This window comes from Adelges cooleyi, unplaced genomic scaffold (genome assembly GCF_023614345.1).
Source record: "Adelges cooleyi isolate 19-005CV unplaced genomic scaffold, UGA_ACOO_1.1 ACOO_flye_CR_arks_rails_tigmint_CR_PRNA_308, whole genome shotgun sequence".
NCBI classification, from domain to species: Eukaryota; Metazoa; Arthropoda; class Insecta; order Hemiptera; family Adelgidae; genus Adelges; species Adelges cooleyi.
The window spans coordinates 371,358-389,662 of NW_026095979.1; the positions used below are offsets into that span (position 1 = coordinate 371,358).

Here is an 18,305-nt window from a genome sequence, read left to right on the forward strand (position 1 = left end):
AAATGTATTTGTTCTACGTATTATGTTGTTTCATTGGAGTTTATTGAAGGTGCACATTTATGTAAGTTAAATGATAATTAATTTACCAACATATTATAGTTAATGCATTTGATATAACAATTAATGTTATTTTCAGTGTAGATAAATGTATATAGCATATACATGGTGTAACTTAACAGAGTTATTATAACACATTTATACATACTAAGAAAAATATATGCAAGTAATCCATCAAAACCATCAGTCCTTTAATCATAAATTAAACTTGCAAAGTTAAATAACACTTAATTTATATTAATTTAATACTTTTTTAGATATATACGGGCTATAATATATGGGTAATTTCCAGTATAATTTTTTTACACGACATATATAGGGTGATTCTTTTATCATGGACCACTCAATATCTCATAGGGTTTAATAAGAAATTAACTTTTTTTTTCATATTGTTGTTATACGATGTGATCTCAATTTTTTACAATTTTTTTGTTTTTACTAAGCTCGAACGAACAACTTAATACGTAGAACAAATACATTTTGCTCCATTAATAAATTACTAATAATGACAAGGTACAATTACATTTTATTTGTTCCGGAACAAATATCAAAGGAACGAGTTCCGGGTATCAGTTTCGGAACGAATATCTTGAGGAACGAGTTCCAAATATTTGCTCCGGAACGAATATCACAAGGAACGAGTGCCAAATATTTGCTCCAGAATGAATATCTCAAGGAACGAGTTCCGAGTATTTGCTCCGGAACGAATATCTTGAGGAACGAGTTCCGGGTATTTCTTCCGGGACATAAAAGAGAAATGAGTCAAATAGGAACGAATACCGAACCCCTGTTTGAAATAATAATTACAATGTTTTACGTTAGTATTGAATATTACTTTTAGCTTATTTAAAAGATATATTTAGTTTTATATATATTCATTTGTCCACACAGTAATTATAATAAAATATAACTTTAGTTTGGTAGACTTAATAACATATTACTAATATTACATTTACATTACAATTTTGGACAGCGTGAATCATTTTTTAACAATACAATTGAGCTCACAAAGTGGTTTCTGATCTTTTTACATAGATCATTTTTTTTAGTATTACCTTATCTGTGAACTGTTGCCTTTAACATACTAAACTTAATGTTTTTCTTGACTGGACTTACCTTCTTGGTCTGTCATTGTATGTTAAGAAATGTCATATTGTGATATTTTTCAACAAACTGCAATTTTCCTGTACGATTACTTTCTTTGTTTTATTCTATAGTTTGAAGATCACGTAATGGCGGTAGCTAACATGGCCTTAAAGCCATCTTTTTTATGTAATACCAGATTTTGTGTTAATTAATTGGTTAAAATAATGGTATTTTTCGAGTGACTGTTATAGATAAAAATTACAACCAGTGTTGATTAACTATATAATTGTTTTATATTTTTGTTACAGCTGTTACTGTACATGATGATAAATACAAAATAATTTACAAAGCTACTCGTTAGTATTAAATAGAGTTTACGGCTTGTTAGAAAGATAAAATTTGCTTTATATATTCTTTTACTCCCACAATAATTACAATTAAGTAAACTTTTAGTAGGGGAGACTTTTTTTAAGGGTTCTAGGATGTGGAGTGGTCTTTTAGCACTCTTACCAAACAATGGTTCAGATAACATTTGAGCAAATACAGAATACATTTTTAGCGTGTGTCGTCTTTTTACTAAAAATACAGCACGCTCTTCACGACTACATCGCTGCCCACACTTTTTGTAACCTAACCTTGGATGATCTTCGGACTAACAATGAACTCCATTTTATTTTTGCATCCCTTCTAGACTCCACCAATGCTGCTGATATGCTTCTTACCAAATATTTTGACGTTTCTTCTCACTTTTATTGTAATCAAAAAGACGTTAAGTTAAAAAATTAAAAAATATGCGTATATAATATTAAATACTATATTTTCAACCCAGTTATTCATGTTTATGTATATTTATGCAGGTACAGCAATTAATAAATTAACCGAACTTGGAAAGGCGAGAAGACTTCTAACTAAAAATGCTATAAGAAATGTACTTACCCAAGCATTAGGTGAATATAAATAGACATTTTTAATAATATCTATTTCTACAGCGTGATAAATTATGGATAACACAGCCAATTTTTTTTAAATTACTAGAAAATTTGTGGTTTTCTTTTTTGAGATATTTTAATTTCTGATATTTTTCAATATTACATATTTTTTAAACCCAATTTTAGAGCGAAAGGGGGTTTTTGGATTTATGTTATTACTATAATATTTGTTATTGCTCAATTTATTTTTAAATAACTACAAATTTGTAATTTTTATGTGTTTCACACTTTAGTTATTGTTATTTTGCAATATTTCTCACAACATATTCATTTTTTCATAATTTTTTCTAGAGTTCTAGCAACAAGAACAATTTGTTGGACATATTGACTGGCTTAGAAATAGTTTTGGATAATTACTTTAAAAGTATTATTAATGAAGTTTCGAATTTAGGATGAGAATTTAAACGCCGTAGATAAATGCATGCAGATGATAATTACTATGCTTCATCCTTCCTCTTTTTCTGTTAATAACTTTAAAAATAACTATCCACAAATGGTTATCGTCCAGTCCAAAGTATCTTAAAGGAAAATTATAGAACATTTACTCATAACTATTTAAACTATTTTGATTACTGTGACACTTATCTCGTTTTTTCGACTTTTCTATGAATTCACGTTTTTTATCAATCATGCTTATAGAAAACCAGGTTGAAATAAAACATTTTCAGCTTTCTAAAAACTTACTATAAAATTGCACAAACCTTGAGCAACACGAAAAAAACCACTCATTTTAGATTATAAACTCAATTAAAATGACTTTTTGTGACACACACGAAAAAAAAATCAGAATTTTTTTCTAAAAAGCCGATATTTTTTTCATAAAAAACTGCCTATTTATAACGTTTTGCGTTTGGCAAAAAAAAAATAATAAAAAAGAAGAATAAAGAAAAAACTAATACTTGTATATTACAACATCTTAATAATAAAATAAATCCAAACATTTTTAGAACTATCTTTATGCGTAACAGACATGCAGGGCAATTTTAAAAAAGTTCGGGGAGGAGGAGGTGGTAGGTTCTTCAAATATTCGTTTATATTCAGCGTTTTAACCAGTATACATATTATATATTATAATTGTATTAGTTGACTATCTGACGGCCCTTCCCGGACAGCGAATCCGTCTAGAAACCATCATGCTCGATAGTGATGCATTGTATAAGTTGTTTTATTTTCGTTTAGTAAAATTGTCTTGCACAATAAAGTGAAATAGTTACTAGTAAGCTGAGTTTGGCAAGTTTTAACTACTATTTTCTTTATTTTTAGCTGAACTGATTTCGTATGACAAGAAGCATTGTGTTTATACATTTTGTACGTTGATAGCATTGTGGATTAGTTCAAAAACAGCTTCAATACCGATTGTGTCTGTAGATCATGAAGGGGATGATATTGAGATTTGTGTAGTATATGATAAGGACAGGAATGCTGTAAAATACAGACCATTTATGGGCATATATTGGCAAGTAAATGTCAATAAAACGGATACTAAAATAGAAGAATTAAATGTACAGCTACTCGACGATTCTAGTATCCCACGATTTAAGAAATCGTTAACAACCACAACATTTAAGACTAGTAATAAATGTATAATTCTATAGTATTATAAATAATTTTTACATATTGTACTAACATCCAAATTGATATTTAATGTCATGGTTTTTCTAAAATAAACTTTGGTCACAATTATAAACTCATATTTTGTTGTTTAAAAATTATTATTATTATTGCATACCTATGGTTTTATTTTTACTGGAGGACGTTTTTTGATCTAGATTGATAATTAATGAAGAGGAGGATGGAAGGTTCTCGCAAGACTATTTATTGCCCGATGAGAGATAAAATTATAATATGATCAGTTCAATATTCAATTTTATAAGAACTATTGTATTTTTAATAGAATTTTTTTCGGGGTTTTTTTAATAAACAAAAGACTTGCGTGAATAAGTTAAACGTAGAAGCAGATAAGAGCCAAGTGATGGCAAAAGCTAGAATGACAGTAGAGCAGTCATCCAGAGAGTAAAGAAGAGATATCAAACCTGTAAGAGTAAAAGTGCAATCATTTTCTCTAAACTCTTTCGATCATGGCGCTGACATTAGCGGTAGCTGGGTCCTAGAGAACACTGGCATACTCAAAGATCGGACGGACAAGAGAGCAATGAGGGAGTTTAAAGGGTAAAAAAATATTAAAGTTTTGAGTGGGATCACTAAAAAACTCAAGAAGCTTTACTCTTTAGTGCCTTGCATCATTTTCCTTGGATATGAGCCACTGGGGAAAGATCTCTAAAAAAGGATGAAACCTAAATCACGGACAATCTCATATTAAAAAGTTTAAACGTTTTGATTATTAATTTTCATTTACTATGACTTTGCAAACATAACAAATTACAAAATTTAAAAAAATATGTTCCATTTTGGACAAACGAAGAACAAACTTATTTTACGCATAATAATGATAATAAATATATTTATATTTTCCAAGAAAATGAGTGTCTTACATCTGTAATAAATATTATAGTATAGTATATAAACACTCCAAAAATCGGAGACTACTGTGCTAAATGTTGTTGACCTAATTCAAGTGGAATATGTATGTATTTTGATTTGAATTTTTATTTAACATTGTAGTGTAGGACTTGCAGCACAGTTGTATTATTTACTGAACATTAGTTGTATACATATATTATAAAGTATACGATTTTTATAAAAACTTTAAACTCCGTTTCGGTATTATAAAAACATGTTAGTCATAACGAAAAATTACCATATTGCTTATGTTAATAAATTCGCCAAAACCAAACTGTAAAACATATTTACATTGTGATGTATTGGTCGATATAACAGATGTCATTCGACAAGTCGTAAGACAACCATTGAAACACTTGGTTTAACTATTGCAATTGTTTAAAGTAAGTAAAACTACCAAATTTTCAAAAATAGCAAAACTGTACTCTTTCAATGTGTTTTTCTGATTTTCAACTTTTTTTCGCATCTAGACGTTCGATAACATTCAATCCAAGTATCCGTATTCATTATACATCAAGACTATAAGTAAGTAATACTTTTAAACTTCAAAAGTTGTAAGCACTTTTTCACACAAAGATGGATGATACTTAAACACACTTATCTAAGAAAAATATTATGTTTTATAATCGGTATTGTAAATATTTAAGTCCACGATTCTTTATACAATGTTTTTTTAATAATAGATTATAAGACTAAGAACAATTTTTTAAAAATTAAATCCTGCGGGGGAATGCAGGATTATTTAAATTTGGATTTGAACATTCGATTACAATCATTTATTAATTCGAAAATTTTTTGCAAAGTAGTAAAAAGTTAACGTTGAAAGTTGAAAACTCGGCAGTTGTTTTTTGGGGTTTTTTCTCGGTTGTTGGTGTGAAGAAGTCGACTTTTTCTACTTTTAACCCATCAAAGTCACTGAAAATTTCGGATATCTAAAGTTAATCGGGCCATGGTAGAAAATATAACTTGATTGCTGATACAAATAAAAAAAACACACACCTAAGGAACACATTTTCAGCTCCGCATCGAAGCTTAAAAACATCTTTGCAAATAAACTAGCAACGTTGAGCTGCAAAATATGTTTTTATTTTACTGTATTGCCGAAATATAGAAAAACATTGTGTACTTAAATGTAAAACGTGTATCCATGATGCAAAATTTTAATTTTTGTTTTTTTTTTTTTTAAATACACCTCAAGTTCAAGTTTTTTTTAAACTTGTTTTTTTAGTTTATTAAAAATAAAAATAACATTTTTTAAAATCAATGGCGTTATCAGAACGCCTAGTTAGTTTGACAATTTTGGTATAAGAATTACTTTGAAAAAAGCCAGTACAGTGGGGTTGGGGCATAGTGGGGATAGAGCATAGTGAGGTCGGTGCATAGTGTGACGGGCAGGTTACAGGTCTACAAGAATTATTATAAATAAAAGTGAATAAAATCACTTTTTAATTAACGCTTATACTTTGTAAATACAGTACCTCAATTTAATATTTTCTAACTTTTATCACTTAAAGATTCGCAGATTAAAAAATTCCAGTAATCCTGTGACCTCACCGTCCCCACTATGCCCCGACCCCACTGTACTGGCTTTTTAGTTTGCAAAAACAAATAACACATAATCAATGGTTTCAATAGTTTGTACTCCTAATTTGTGTCCTAATTTACCCCTTTCGTTAGTGAGATTTTTTTTTTTCGAAAAAAAATTCAACAATTTTTTTACGTTTTTGTATAGGACTAAAAAATATATTTACGAAGTTTCAGAAGTAAATTTATAATTCTGGCTTAGTTATACACAACAAAATTTAAAATCCTTCTACAAGTATGTCGGGAAGTAACGAAGTCAATATAAATATATCATAGAAATAGTTACTTTCATTTCACCTAAAATTACATAAATTACAAAAAAGTCGTTTATTGGTTATAAAAAAATATATAACTATATAAAAAAAAATTCGAAAATAATGACGTAAATTTGTGAAAATAAGGAAAATCTATGATGTTAAACAAACCATAATATCGGACTGATATTGATTATTAATATAGCTGTATCGATTTTTTTATCTTCAATCTATACAGGAACTTGTGTTTAAAAACAATTTTGATAATGATAGTGCGTTGTTAATATTTTATCTATCGTTCTGAATAGATGTACATAAAACAGTCGTAATGATTTGATACATTTTTTTAAAGATTTAAGGTGTATAATAATATGTAAAAAAAACAAAATCTGCGAAAAACACAGTTTTCCGGCAATAAATGAAAAACTGTAGTGGCGAATTTTTTATTCGTTTAATATGTGATGGATACATATGAGTTCTAACTACTGTCAAATTTTCAACTGAAAGGCCTTAATATTACGGCTAAAAACCCCAAAAGTCTTACACCCCATCGACAAATTTCGTGTGCGGGGATACCTAAATAAATATTCCTTATAAATTTCATCACGATCCGACTCTTTTTCTCAAAATTATAACCAGTAAATTTCTAACTTAAAAACTCGTATCGTTTTTTTTGTGTTTTTTCAATTTTTAACTGTGAACAAGTAAACTTTTTCAACTTTTACCCCATCAAGGCAGGGCCGTCCCGAAGGACAAATCATGGTAGGGGGCTAGATTCATTAATTTGCCAGCTCAAAAAATTTTTCATGCTACGCTCAAATTTTTGTTGATAGAATTATAAGATTACACATCTCAGATTTATTAATTTTATCCACATATAAAGCTAGAACAAATTATTTTATTATTCAATGCCATTAATGAGTCAGCCACAACTGCTGGTTTGGTCAAACTTTTTAAGGTAAAAATGTTTGATAAAAATCATAAGCAAAATCAAGCATTAATGAATCTAACCTATCATCACTTATTGTTGACCTAAGATGATTTTTAATAAGTTTTAGTTTGCTGAATGACCGTTCATTGGTCGCAACACTTACCGGCGCAGTCAATGCTAATCTACAAAGACTATTTGATGATGGTAGAATATGTTTTACTTCTTCACATTTTTCAATAATACTGAGGAAAATAGCTGAACTTAAATTTTTGCATATTGTTTCTAATATTTCTAACTCGGCTTGAATGGCTTCAAAGTCTTTGCACTTTGAAAAATCACTTATGCGGGAAATATTAACAAGGCGTTTTGTATATTTTCAAGGTTTATATTTTCTTTCTTGAATGGGAATGAAAAGATTTTATAAAGTGGCATTATTGTATCAATAAATATTTTTATATTGTCCTTTGACAATTTTATGAGTGTAGAGAGTATACATTTATATTATTTTTTATGAAATGTATGAAAGGTTATATCAGCTTGATTGCCTGAATTTTGATCTAACCTAGTTGGCTTTTTTCTTAAACGGCGATGAAGTTTAAAATCATATTCTGAATCTACACCAAGATTTAATGCAAAGGCAGTCACACTATCAATCAAATCAACAAGTTTGACATTTACTCGTTTTCCGGGGTGTAATTTTGTAGTAACAACAACAATGCATTGTTCTTTTGTGGTGTTTAATTCGTTATTCTCTGTACATTAATTTTTGAAATATGTAACATTAGATAGTATTATAATATCATTCAATATATTATTTAATATTGCCGACTTGGCTAATGTACCAACTCGGCGGTGACTCAGTGTCAATGTGCCGACGAAAAAACTCATGGAGGGGTGTAACAACGACCCCCCCCCCCTAAAGACGGCCATGTCCCAAGGTACCAAATAGATGAAATTTGTAATTTATACAGTTGCTACTCGAAGGAATTGGTCCAGTATTAAAAATGTTACAGTGTATACAGAAAAAAAAGCCTACATCATGGTAGAACCAATAGTATCTCTGCTTTTCATCGAAGCTAAAATAGCTCTAATAAAAATAATTTATAAAACGTTATATTATATTCTGTTAAATACAGTTTTAAGTTTAATTGTATTTTAAATAATGTCACTTAAATATTTTACACAATATAGTTTAAATAGCTGACAAAGGCCTATTTCCGATTATTTTTATAAATAAATCAAACTGTCATTTTTCTACTTGTATTTTGTTCACGACGAGTTCTAAACACATCATCCTAAAACACTCCCGATTAAGGCCCGAACTAGCTACATAACACATCTTAAAAGTATGCCACTAGAGTATAACTCATCCTATAATAAATAAGTCAGGCCTACTTGATACACGAATCATTAACTAAATAAATAAAAAACTATTTGTCGGACTGTATAAGCTATCTTTTGTGTATTTCTCTAATCAAAAAACATAAAATAATATATCAAATAGAAACATCATTTTAAAATCAAAACCTTCTCATCTCCCGTAGCGCTAGAGCCTTTTATTAATTGGATTTATGTTTATTGATTTTTGCAGATAAAAATGAAAATGTATTGTATTTTAATATCATTTATCTGCGTAAATGTTTTAGCAGATCTAAGTATAAGTATGTATTTTATTTTCATACTAACCAATACAAGCTAGTTAAAAAACTAAAAAAAAAAAATATTTAACTTTTCTTTACAGCAGAATATATAATTACGGTTGAACTTACAAGTAAGTAATAATTTATAATCATACAGATTAACTTTATGAGTTTTTTAATTTTACTGTTTTTATATATACCTATTTTTTAAATATCATGTACTACAGACTTGCAAATTCAGAAAGCTTCTGGCTATAACTACGATTATAAAGGAAGTAAGATAATAATAATTAATATACTAATATGTAATTGTTGTGGTATGTTTGCTTACTTATCAAATTACTTGTACATGAAAAATAATAGTGTAAATTAACTTTTTAGAGGAGCCACGAGTTATATATAGTACCAGTGCGCCAAACCCTGTATATTTTTCAGTTATGATAATATAGTAAATAATTTGTATGTTTAAGAGGACGACACACTTGAATTTTTACGGTATAAAAACATGAGTGGGCATTTATCATACAGCACCTCCAAAAATTGTCTTATGAAAAAGTTACCTTTATCAGCTGAAAGTTATGAACATTATCTATGTATTTAAGTTAAGACTTTGTAAACAATTGTCAACATCCAACTTCTTAATTAATGGGTGGTGTGGCATCGTCTTGAAGTGGTAGGTTTATATTTTTGATTCGGTCTGTGCTCCATCGCACATAGGCACTGTGCGATGTGAATGGACTAATAACCCCAAAAGTGGAGTTTATTTATGTATGGTGTAAATGTTTTTAATGATTGTTATTTACATTTGTATGTTATTTGGAACTTTTCTTTAGTTCAAACTTGTATTTGTTTGTTCTAGATCAATTGGAGCGTGTAATCATAGAGATTTTACATTCAAACAACTATTATTTGAGTAATAATAATTATATGTTAATAAAAACATCTTAGTTGAAGAAGAAATTTATAAAAAAGATATCTTAAACCCCTTCACAGTTATTGTGTTTTCCAAGCTGCAACATATCCCAGCCATCACCATAATAGTAACCTGTTTCGTACTTCTTCAATTAGTTAGTACGTAAAAATACATTCACAACAATGACAGGGTGAAGTTAAATATTCAATGATAAATATTTTGTTTTATCTTATTTTATTCCCCCGTATGATTTTATTTAGCTATTGTATTTTTATTAGGTTTAAACTTACTTAATATAGTAGAGCTAAGCATTTTGTTCTGAATTACTTATACACATATTATTTTTTCTTAACTTTTCTACTCTAGTTTATGATAAAATAGAAAATTAATTTCAATACCATTAATTGTTGTATGTTAATTTCAGGATATATGAATGACATGTTTACTATACCAGGTAGTAATTTTAATCGGTTTTTTTTGGAAATATTTTTACACAGTCGTTTAATAATCATAAAGTATACAAACTTTAATTTCAGAACATTCAATAATATCCAGCTATGAATATCTACAAGGTAATCAATTCTCACCTATGTATATTTCAAATTTCATATTTATAGTGCTCCACACAGTTATATGTGTGTAACATTGGTTTCTATTACAAGAAAATACATATGTACATACAAATTTATTTTATTTTCAATTTTAGACTCTATATTGACACAAGAAAATTTGCAACGGATAATATTTCAGGAATTAAGTAAATATACAATTTTCTAGTGAACAGTTTTCAAAGACTAAAAAGAACCTTAAAACGAGAATGAGAACAAACTTTGTGGAATACAAAAAACAAAGTGAAAATGCATAGATGATTAGATCGTTATAAAATTCATTGTGAATATAGCAGTCCTTCTAACTTTGCTAAAGAATAATTTCATGTTAATACTGTATTTTGCATCGATTAATTGGTTAAATAATCTGATTTTAGTTTTATGTTACTAAAGATTACTTAAATGTGGTAGTTAACGGGGCTTTAAAAGTCATTGGTTTAATGTTAATACTAGATTTTGCATTAATTAATTGGTCAAACTAATCTCAATTCTAGAGTGACTGTTATTGATAATCATAACAACCGGGTTTAAATAATTGTATAATTATTTTATATTTATTTTACAGGAATTCCTAAACCTGCTAAGGCAACCGAAAGTAATTACAAAGTAATTCGTTAATTATTAATAGAAGTTATGGCATGATTGAATGATAAAATTGTCACAATATCAAATTATAAACGTAACAATAATTTGTTGCTATGACATTCTAAGTTAAAAAATACTTGTGACTTGACATACAGAATGCTATCATAGCTCTATTGACCGTTGTACTCTACGCCAACTTGGCACGGCATGAATGGTGATGATTGCGAGTGGAAAACATTGCGATTTTTTTTTACAAACGAAATAAAAAGCAACACTGAGGTTAATTGGAAATTGTAGGGCAATTGTTTATTCGATAGCCTTCTCGTATCCCTGCAGGATTGTTTAGTGATGTTTCTGACGATGCAGGGGCAGGTTATGATAACGAGCAGTCTCTTGGTTGTTTGGCTACCCTTCCTAACACTAATCCTGAAGGGGGTACCTGTTCATTCTTTTCGACGATTTCTTATGGCCAATAGGATGGAGGGTAATTTTGTATCCCACGTGATATAACAATTATAATTTGGTAGACAATAGCCATTGTCTACCAACAGCGCCCTCGAACCATTCTTTAAGCCCTGATTTTTACGTTCGACGGGGTTGGCCCGTGAGTGGTATACTGTCGTAGTCTATCCATCGAGTACCTATTTATTTAACACTTCAAGCATTTTATTGGAGACGAATTGGGGACCGTTGTCTGTGAGGCACGCGCGGGGGTAGCCGAAACGGGAGAAGAAATCCCCGAGTTCGAGTGTTTGAGAGTTTTAGTAGTGGCTGATCTTATGGGATAGGCTTCTGTCCACCGACTATAGCAATCAGTGGCGACCAAGATAAAGGGATTAGCCCTGGTCGTCCTATGGAAACATCCCATTCGACACTTTCCACGGCTCTCTTGGTTTTCGGGTTGTAAGTTGAGGAGTTTGGTGCACGTACAAATGTTGTAGGATTTCACATAAAGCCTAATCGAATTTTTCATCACTTTCCAGAAGAAACGCTGTTTGACTGCCCTGTACGTTTCCTTCCATCAAGGTTGGCTGGCCAAAGCGTGTTACGCGTGGGGGTGTCATATGTCAGTGTCTCGAGGAGTGGTTGCAGTTTGGGATCTAGCTGTTGCCACGCCTTTAACTCTGATACGTTAACCGGTGGGCTGTTCCCTTTAGGTTTCAGTGGTCATGGCGAAGACCCTATCATCCGAGGACCACCCCTGTAGGAGTTTTCTATTGTTGGTCTGTCCAGTAGATTATCGACTAGAGATTTCTCATCTACGGGAGGTTGTCGTGATAGCATGTCTGGGCCTTCGTTTTGTGAACCGGGAGCGTGTGTGAAGTGAAGTGAGGTGACCACCGAGTCAGTTTGGAGTTATCGTCCTTACACAAGATATAACCAAGTGAGGACGGAATTGTCAGCTGGAAGTCCAAATGGGTGGTATTCTAGATAGGGTCTAAATTTATCTATCGATAACTTCTTTTAAGGGTTCTAGAATATGGAGTAGTCGCTTAGCACCCTTACCAAACAAAGGTCCAGATAACAATTGAGCAAATACAGGATACATTTTGAGCCTATGCCGTCTTTTTAAAAATACAGCTACCTCTGCATGGCCACGTCGTTGTCCACACTTCCCATGATATTCCTATTTTGGCTGATTTGTTATTTTCACCCTTTCTAGGCTCCATCAATGCTCCTGATATTTTTATTACCATTTCTTTTCACGCTCCTTTTCACTCTTTTTGTACTCATAAGGGCGTTAAATTTCAAAATAAAAACAGAAATACGATTATATTAATAAATATTGTATTATTAACCCGGTTATTTATAAATGTATGCAGGTAACGCAATTTTAAGAACGACCACAGATGGAAAGGCGAGAAGTTTTCTTACTGGAAAAGCTTTAAAAAAATTACATAGCCGAATAGTTAGTGAGTATAAGTATAGAGTTTGAATGATATAGCTTTTTTAAGGCGATATGGTAGTGAAATTGTTAACTATCATATTTTTCATCCCACGTTTTTCAAACTTGTTTTCTCCCGATTCCTCTTTAAAAAAAATTGTTTTCAACCTAAAAATAAAATGTTATATGTATATTGTGAACGGCGGGAATTAATTTATGGGAAAAAAGGTAATCTCATAAAATAACTCTATTCCTAATCGATTGAATTTCGCGTTCTTAATCTCATTCTAATGCTGGTGATATCTCTGGGAACTCGAAAAATTGTAGAGAGCATTTTACTGTAAATAAAGATTTGTAATTTTGGTGGCTTAACAAACTTTATTTTTTAACCACATCCCAAAGGACAAAAAATAATTAAAAAAAATAAAGTAGAAAATTTCAATTTTTGGGTCGATTTTACTACTATATTGCCCGAATATCATTTCATTTTTACAGGGTGATTCATTTTTAAAAAAAGGGTCTCCAAAAATGTTTTGTTTTTTTTCAATATTACTATTTTTCTATTGTAGGGGGTGGGGATTTTTCGGCTTTATGTTAATACTATAATAATTGGCGTTGATTGATTGGAACTGTTATGGATAAATATAACAAACCTGGTTTGATTAACTATATATATTTTTTATAATATTGTTGCAGATATTCCTGTATTTGATGATAAGAACCAAAGTAATTACAATGTTTTTCGTTAGTATTAATTTTAATTTATGGCTTGTTTGAATTATACAATTTAGCATTGTATATTGACTTGTTCATACAGTAATTACAATAAAGTAAACTGTTAGTTGGGGAGACTTAATAACTATTATACTTACGGTAATATTATAAAGTTTATAGTTTAGAGTGAGTGTTATGGGTAGATATAACAACCTGGTTTGATTAACTATATAATCGTTTTATATTTTTGTTACAGGTGTTTCTGTACATAGTGATAAATTCAAAAGAATTTACAAACCTACCCGTTAGTATTAAATAGAACTCACGGCTAGTTTGAAATATAAAATTTGCTTTATGTATTCTTTTGTCAACACAATAATTTCAGTAAAATACATTTTAATTGGGGAAACTAGAAAACATAATATAACAACTATTTTATTTATGGTAATTTTTAAATGACGTATATCAATTTTCAGCATTTTACCACAATATCATATTATAAACATAACTTCTATTAAGGATTCTAGAATACGGAGTAGTCATTTGGCACCCAGATAACAATTGAGCAAATACAGAATACATTTTTAGCCTATGCCGTCTTTTTACTAAAAATACAGCACCCTCTTCATGTCTACATCATCGCTTATCGATATTCTTCTTACCATAACTTTTCACGTTCCTTTTCACTCTTTTTGTACTCATTAACGCGTCATATTTAAAAATAAAAAAACAAACGCGAATATATTAACAAATAATTTATTTTCAACCAAGTTATACATATTTAAATATGTTTATGCAGGTAGAGCAATTAATAAGTTGACCAAACTTGGAAAGGCGAGAAGACTTTTTACTGGAAAAGCTATAAGAAATGCACTTATCCAACATTTAGGTGAATATAAATAGATATTTTTAATGGTATTGCTTTTTTAACAATATCTATTTTCTACAGCATGATTTAATATGGATAACACAACCAATTTTTTTTAACTACTTGATTATTTTTGGTTTTACTTTTTGAGGCACTTTCATTTTTTTTTTAATATTACACAACATTTAAATATGTTCTACAGCGGGAGGGCTTTTTGTTATTACTATAATATTTTTCATTCGTCAATTATTTTTAACTTATTACAAATTTGTAATTTTTTTTTGTTGAAACACTTTAATTATTGTAATTTTACAATATTTATTACAACATTTAAATTTTTTTCTAGAGCTCTAACAAAAAAAAACAATTTGTTGAAAATATTGATTGATTTAGAATTGATTGTAATAATACTATGCTTCATTCTTCCTCCCGTCCTGTTAATAACTTTAAAAATAAAATTCCACAAATGGTTTTCGATCAGTCAAAATTATCTCTAACGGAAAGTTATCTTATTTTACATAAAGTTATTTCAACCATTTTGATTACTGTGGCCACATTTTCCCGTTTCTTCAACTTTTTTATGAATTTCCCCCTTATTTTTTATTTTTCGAAGCCTTTTTATAGAACTCGGTTTGAAATGTACACATTTTTTGTACAATTTTTTATAGTTTTTTGAAAAAAAATATTTAAAAAAATGCAATTAGCTAACATGAGAAAAAAACCTAATTTATACTTTACATTATACAAACATAGACCTATTTTAATAAAAAAAATCCAGAAAAATTTCAATACATTCTTTTTAGGGTAAAAGATATGCAGGGTAAGTTTCAAAAAGTTCTGTGGGGGGAGGGGGTAGTTCCTCCAAATATTCGTTCGTATTCAGCGCTTTGACCAATATACATATTATTATATATAATTGTATTAGTTGTTTTATTAACGTTTAGTAAATGTGTGTTGCACAATGAAGAGAAATAGCGGCTAGTAAGCTAAATATGGCAATTTTTAACAACTGTTTTCTTATTTTTTAGATGGATGGATCTTAAATGAAAAGATGTATTCGGTTAATAGAATTTGTACTTTAATAGCAATGTGGCTAAGTTTAAAAACGTCTTCAAAAACAGATTATGATGTACAGCATATAGATCGTATCGATCTATATAGACGTATTGATATTTGTGTAGTATACGATGGCGCCTTTAATGCTGTAGCATACAGATTATTTAAGGACAAGTATTGGCAAGTAAATGTCAATAAAATGGATAAAAAAATTATACAATTAAAAGTACAGCTATTCGACGATTCCAGTATTCCACGATTTGAGAAACAGTTAAAAACCACAACATTTTAGACTAGTAATCAAATGTATGTTTCTTTACAATTATAAATAAACAAATAAATAATTTTTGCATATTGCACTGACATCTGAATTGTTAATTAATATAATATTTTTTCTAAAATAAACTTTTTTGCCCACGATTATATACTCATATTTTGTTGCTTAAGAATTATGATTATTTTTGTTGCGTGCCTATGGTTTTATTTTTACTGGTAGTCATTTTTTATAGTCTAGATCGGTAACCTATGTGGAGGAGGATGGTAGGCTCTCGCCAGACTATTTATTGTTCAGAGAGAGATAGCATACAATATTAACAGTATGTTGCTTGTAAAATAATTACAAATTTAAATTCTTAGCCATGCTGTGACAAGAGGTTACTTTACTTAGGATCCCAGTCAACAAAATTAGCAATCTGTGTAATATCTCGATTTCTTTTAAAATGAAAACATTCTTTGTAACATAATAAATATAATATTATGTTTGTGATTAGGGAGTATGACTGTACAGATAAATAGACGAAATAAAATTCCATTTGGTAATACTGTAAATGTTAAGTTATAATATAATTTATAATGTCACATGGTCGCAATACTAAAACAAATAGAAAATATGTACCAGAGAAGTATAATATCTTCAATTGTGGTCACACCTCAGCTTGCCTTTTATATTAGGTACTTCATAATATTTTATTCACTGGGACTGCCCCAAATTATGGTTGAAATTCAACACACGTTCATAAAACGTTATTCTATTTGTTCCTATATTTTCTCTCGAGTGCAATAATATGGCCTTAGCATTTTGATTTATCCCATCATATATATATATATATTACATTAAATTGCGCTGATGTATAATTATTTCGGCCAATTGAATCGGACAACCGAGTTAATCTTTAGGGGTTTTCCGAAAAGGCAAAACCAAAACAAATATTATAAGCACAATCGTCTTGCTTTTGCTGCACAATTTTTTTTGCACCTTCCACATTTTAGGATGCCTTCTTCTGACATTTGCTCTATGCAAAGTTTACTGTTACATCACGGATGACAAAACAAATGGTCAGAAAGTCGATATCAAGCTCATTAGAAAGAACTTGTCCAGAAGCTGATACAAAATACGAAAAGAGTCTAATAGAATAAAAAGATAAAAATGTTTACTCTATAAATTATCATTTGATGTAATATTATGGTTTATCATTTTTAACGATAGCGTTATGATTTGTGTATCACCTAATACATAACGTATACAAAATTCGTTTCTAATAGTTGGAACAGTTTTGATTCTTATGTTATTTATATTATATCTCCGGTATTTTAATACTTGCACATATTTTCCTGTAGGATTAATTTCTCTGGACATTTTTACTTAGTTCAGTTTACATGTGCGATTCAAGACATTTGGCACAATTTTTTGTTTTCAATGCAGTAGCAAAGGGTTTTATAAATGTATATATAATCTATACACTTACAATAATATGTCAATTTGTCGGGACAACCCGAGACCCCGTGGGTGTACAAACTCATGAATAATTTATCCTTTTTTACAAACGTGGATATTGTATTAACGGTTTCTTGGTTAGGTCTACGGTCTTTTAATGATACTGGGGCTTTTATTGTGCCCTTCGTTCAGGTTTTTGTGCTCGTACCTAAGTTTTGGGCTGCCGGAATGAAACATAATATACGTTTTAACGGGATCCGAGCGGCCTCTGGTTTTGTTAGCTGCGGCTTAACGTCCGAATGTAATATTATTATAACGATTTCCATAAAAAAAAAAAACCTTTTACCGTCTACCGAAGCAGCGCAGAGAGTAAAAATACAATAAATTATAGAAAAAAATATAACGTGTCGACGCAATATTCTACCTGTTATGAGTGTAAAGCAGAAATTACTTATTGAAATCCAACCTAACTAACTTACGCGTTGTCGGGGAAAAGTTGATATAATTTGTCATTCGAAAGGGATATCTAAAATACACTTCTTCTCCCCTGGTCTTTTTTATCAATTCTTCAAAGAGAACATGCGTTTTCTCACTTTTAGTCCAATTGTAACATTTAAATGCTGAAAATTAGACTGAAGATAGTTCTGACATGTATAAAAAAAACCTTTAGTCACCCTTTTTCTTTAATCGAGAAAAAAACTCCATAAATTTGAATATTGAAAGCTATTTTGAGTTTATTAAATTGAAATGTAGTATAAGTACTGTATTACTATTCAACATTTAAACGCTTCAGTATAAATCTGTGGATAATGAACCTCACTTGTAGCTTAAAGGGCCTTTAAAACTATAAGTTGTAATTAATTATAGAGGTAATTAACATGATGATCCATATTTAATAGTT

At 29.8% G+C, this 18,305-nt stretch overlaps 1 protein-coding gene across 1 annotated transcript in view; it reads left to right on the forward strand.

Annotated features, from left to right (window-relative positions):
* The window catches only part of LOC126839808 (uncharacterized), a 55,761-nt gene extending 39,779 nt beyond the window's left edge, over window positions 1-15,982 (forward strand). Inside the window, exons 14-23 of the mRNA XM_050575222.1 lie at window positions 3,396-3,704; window positions 10,399-10,428; window positions 10,511-10,546; window positions 10,681-10,731; window positions 11,148-11,177; window positions 12,991-13,080; window positions 13,749-13,778; window positions 14,023-14,070; window positions 14,566-14,655; window positions 15,663-15,982. Coding sequence (XP_050431179.1) covers window positions 3,396-3,704; window positions 10,399-10,428; window positions 10,511-10,546; window positions 10,681-10,731; window positions 11,148-11,177; window positions 12,991-13,080; window positions 13,749-13,778; window positions 14,023-14,070; window positions 14,566-14,655; window positions 15,663-15,982 — 1,034 coding nt within the window. The remainder of the gene's footprint in view (window positions 1-3,395; window positions 3,705-10,398; window positions 10,429-10,510; window positions 10,547-10,680; window positions 10,732-11,147; window positions 11,178-12,990; window positions 13,081-13,748; window positions 13,779-14,022; window positions 14,071-14,565; window positions 14,656-15,662) is intronic.
* The last annotated feature ends 2,323 nt before the right edge of the window (window positions 15,983-18,305 follow it).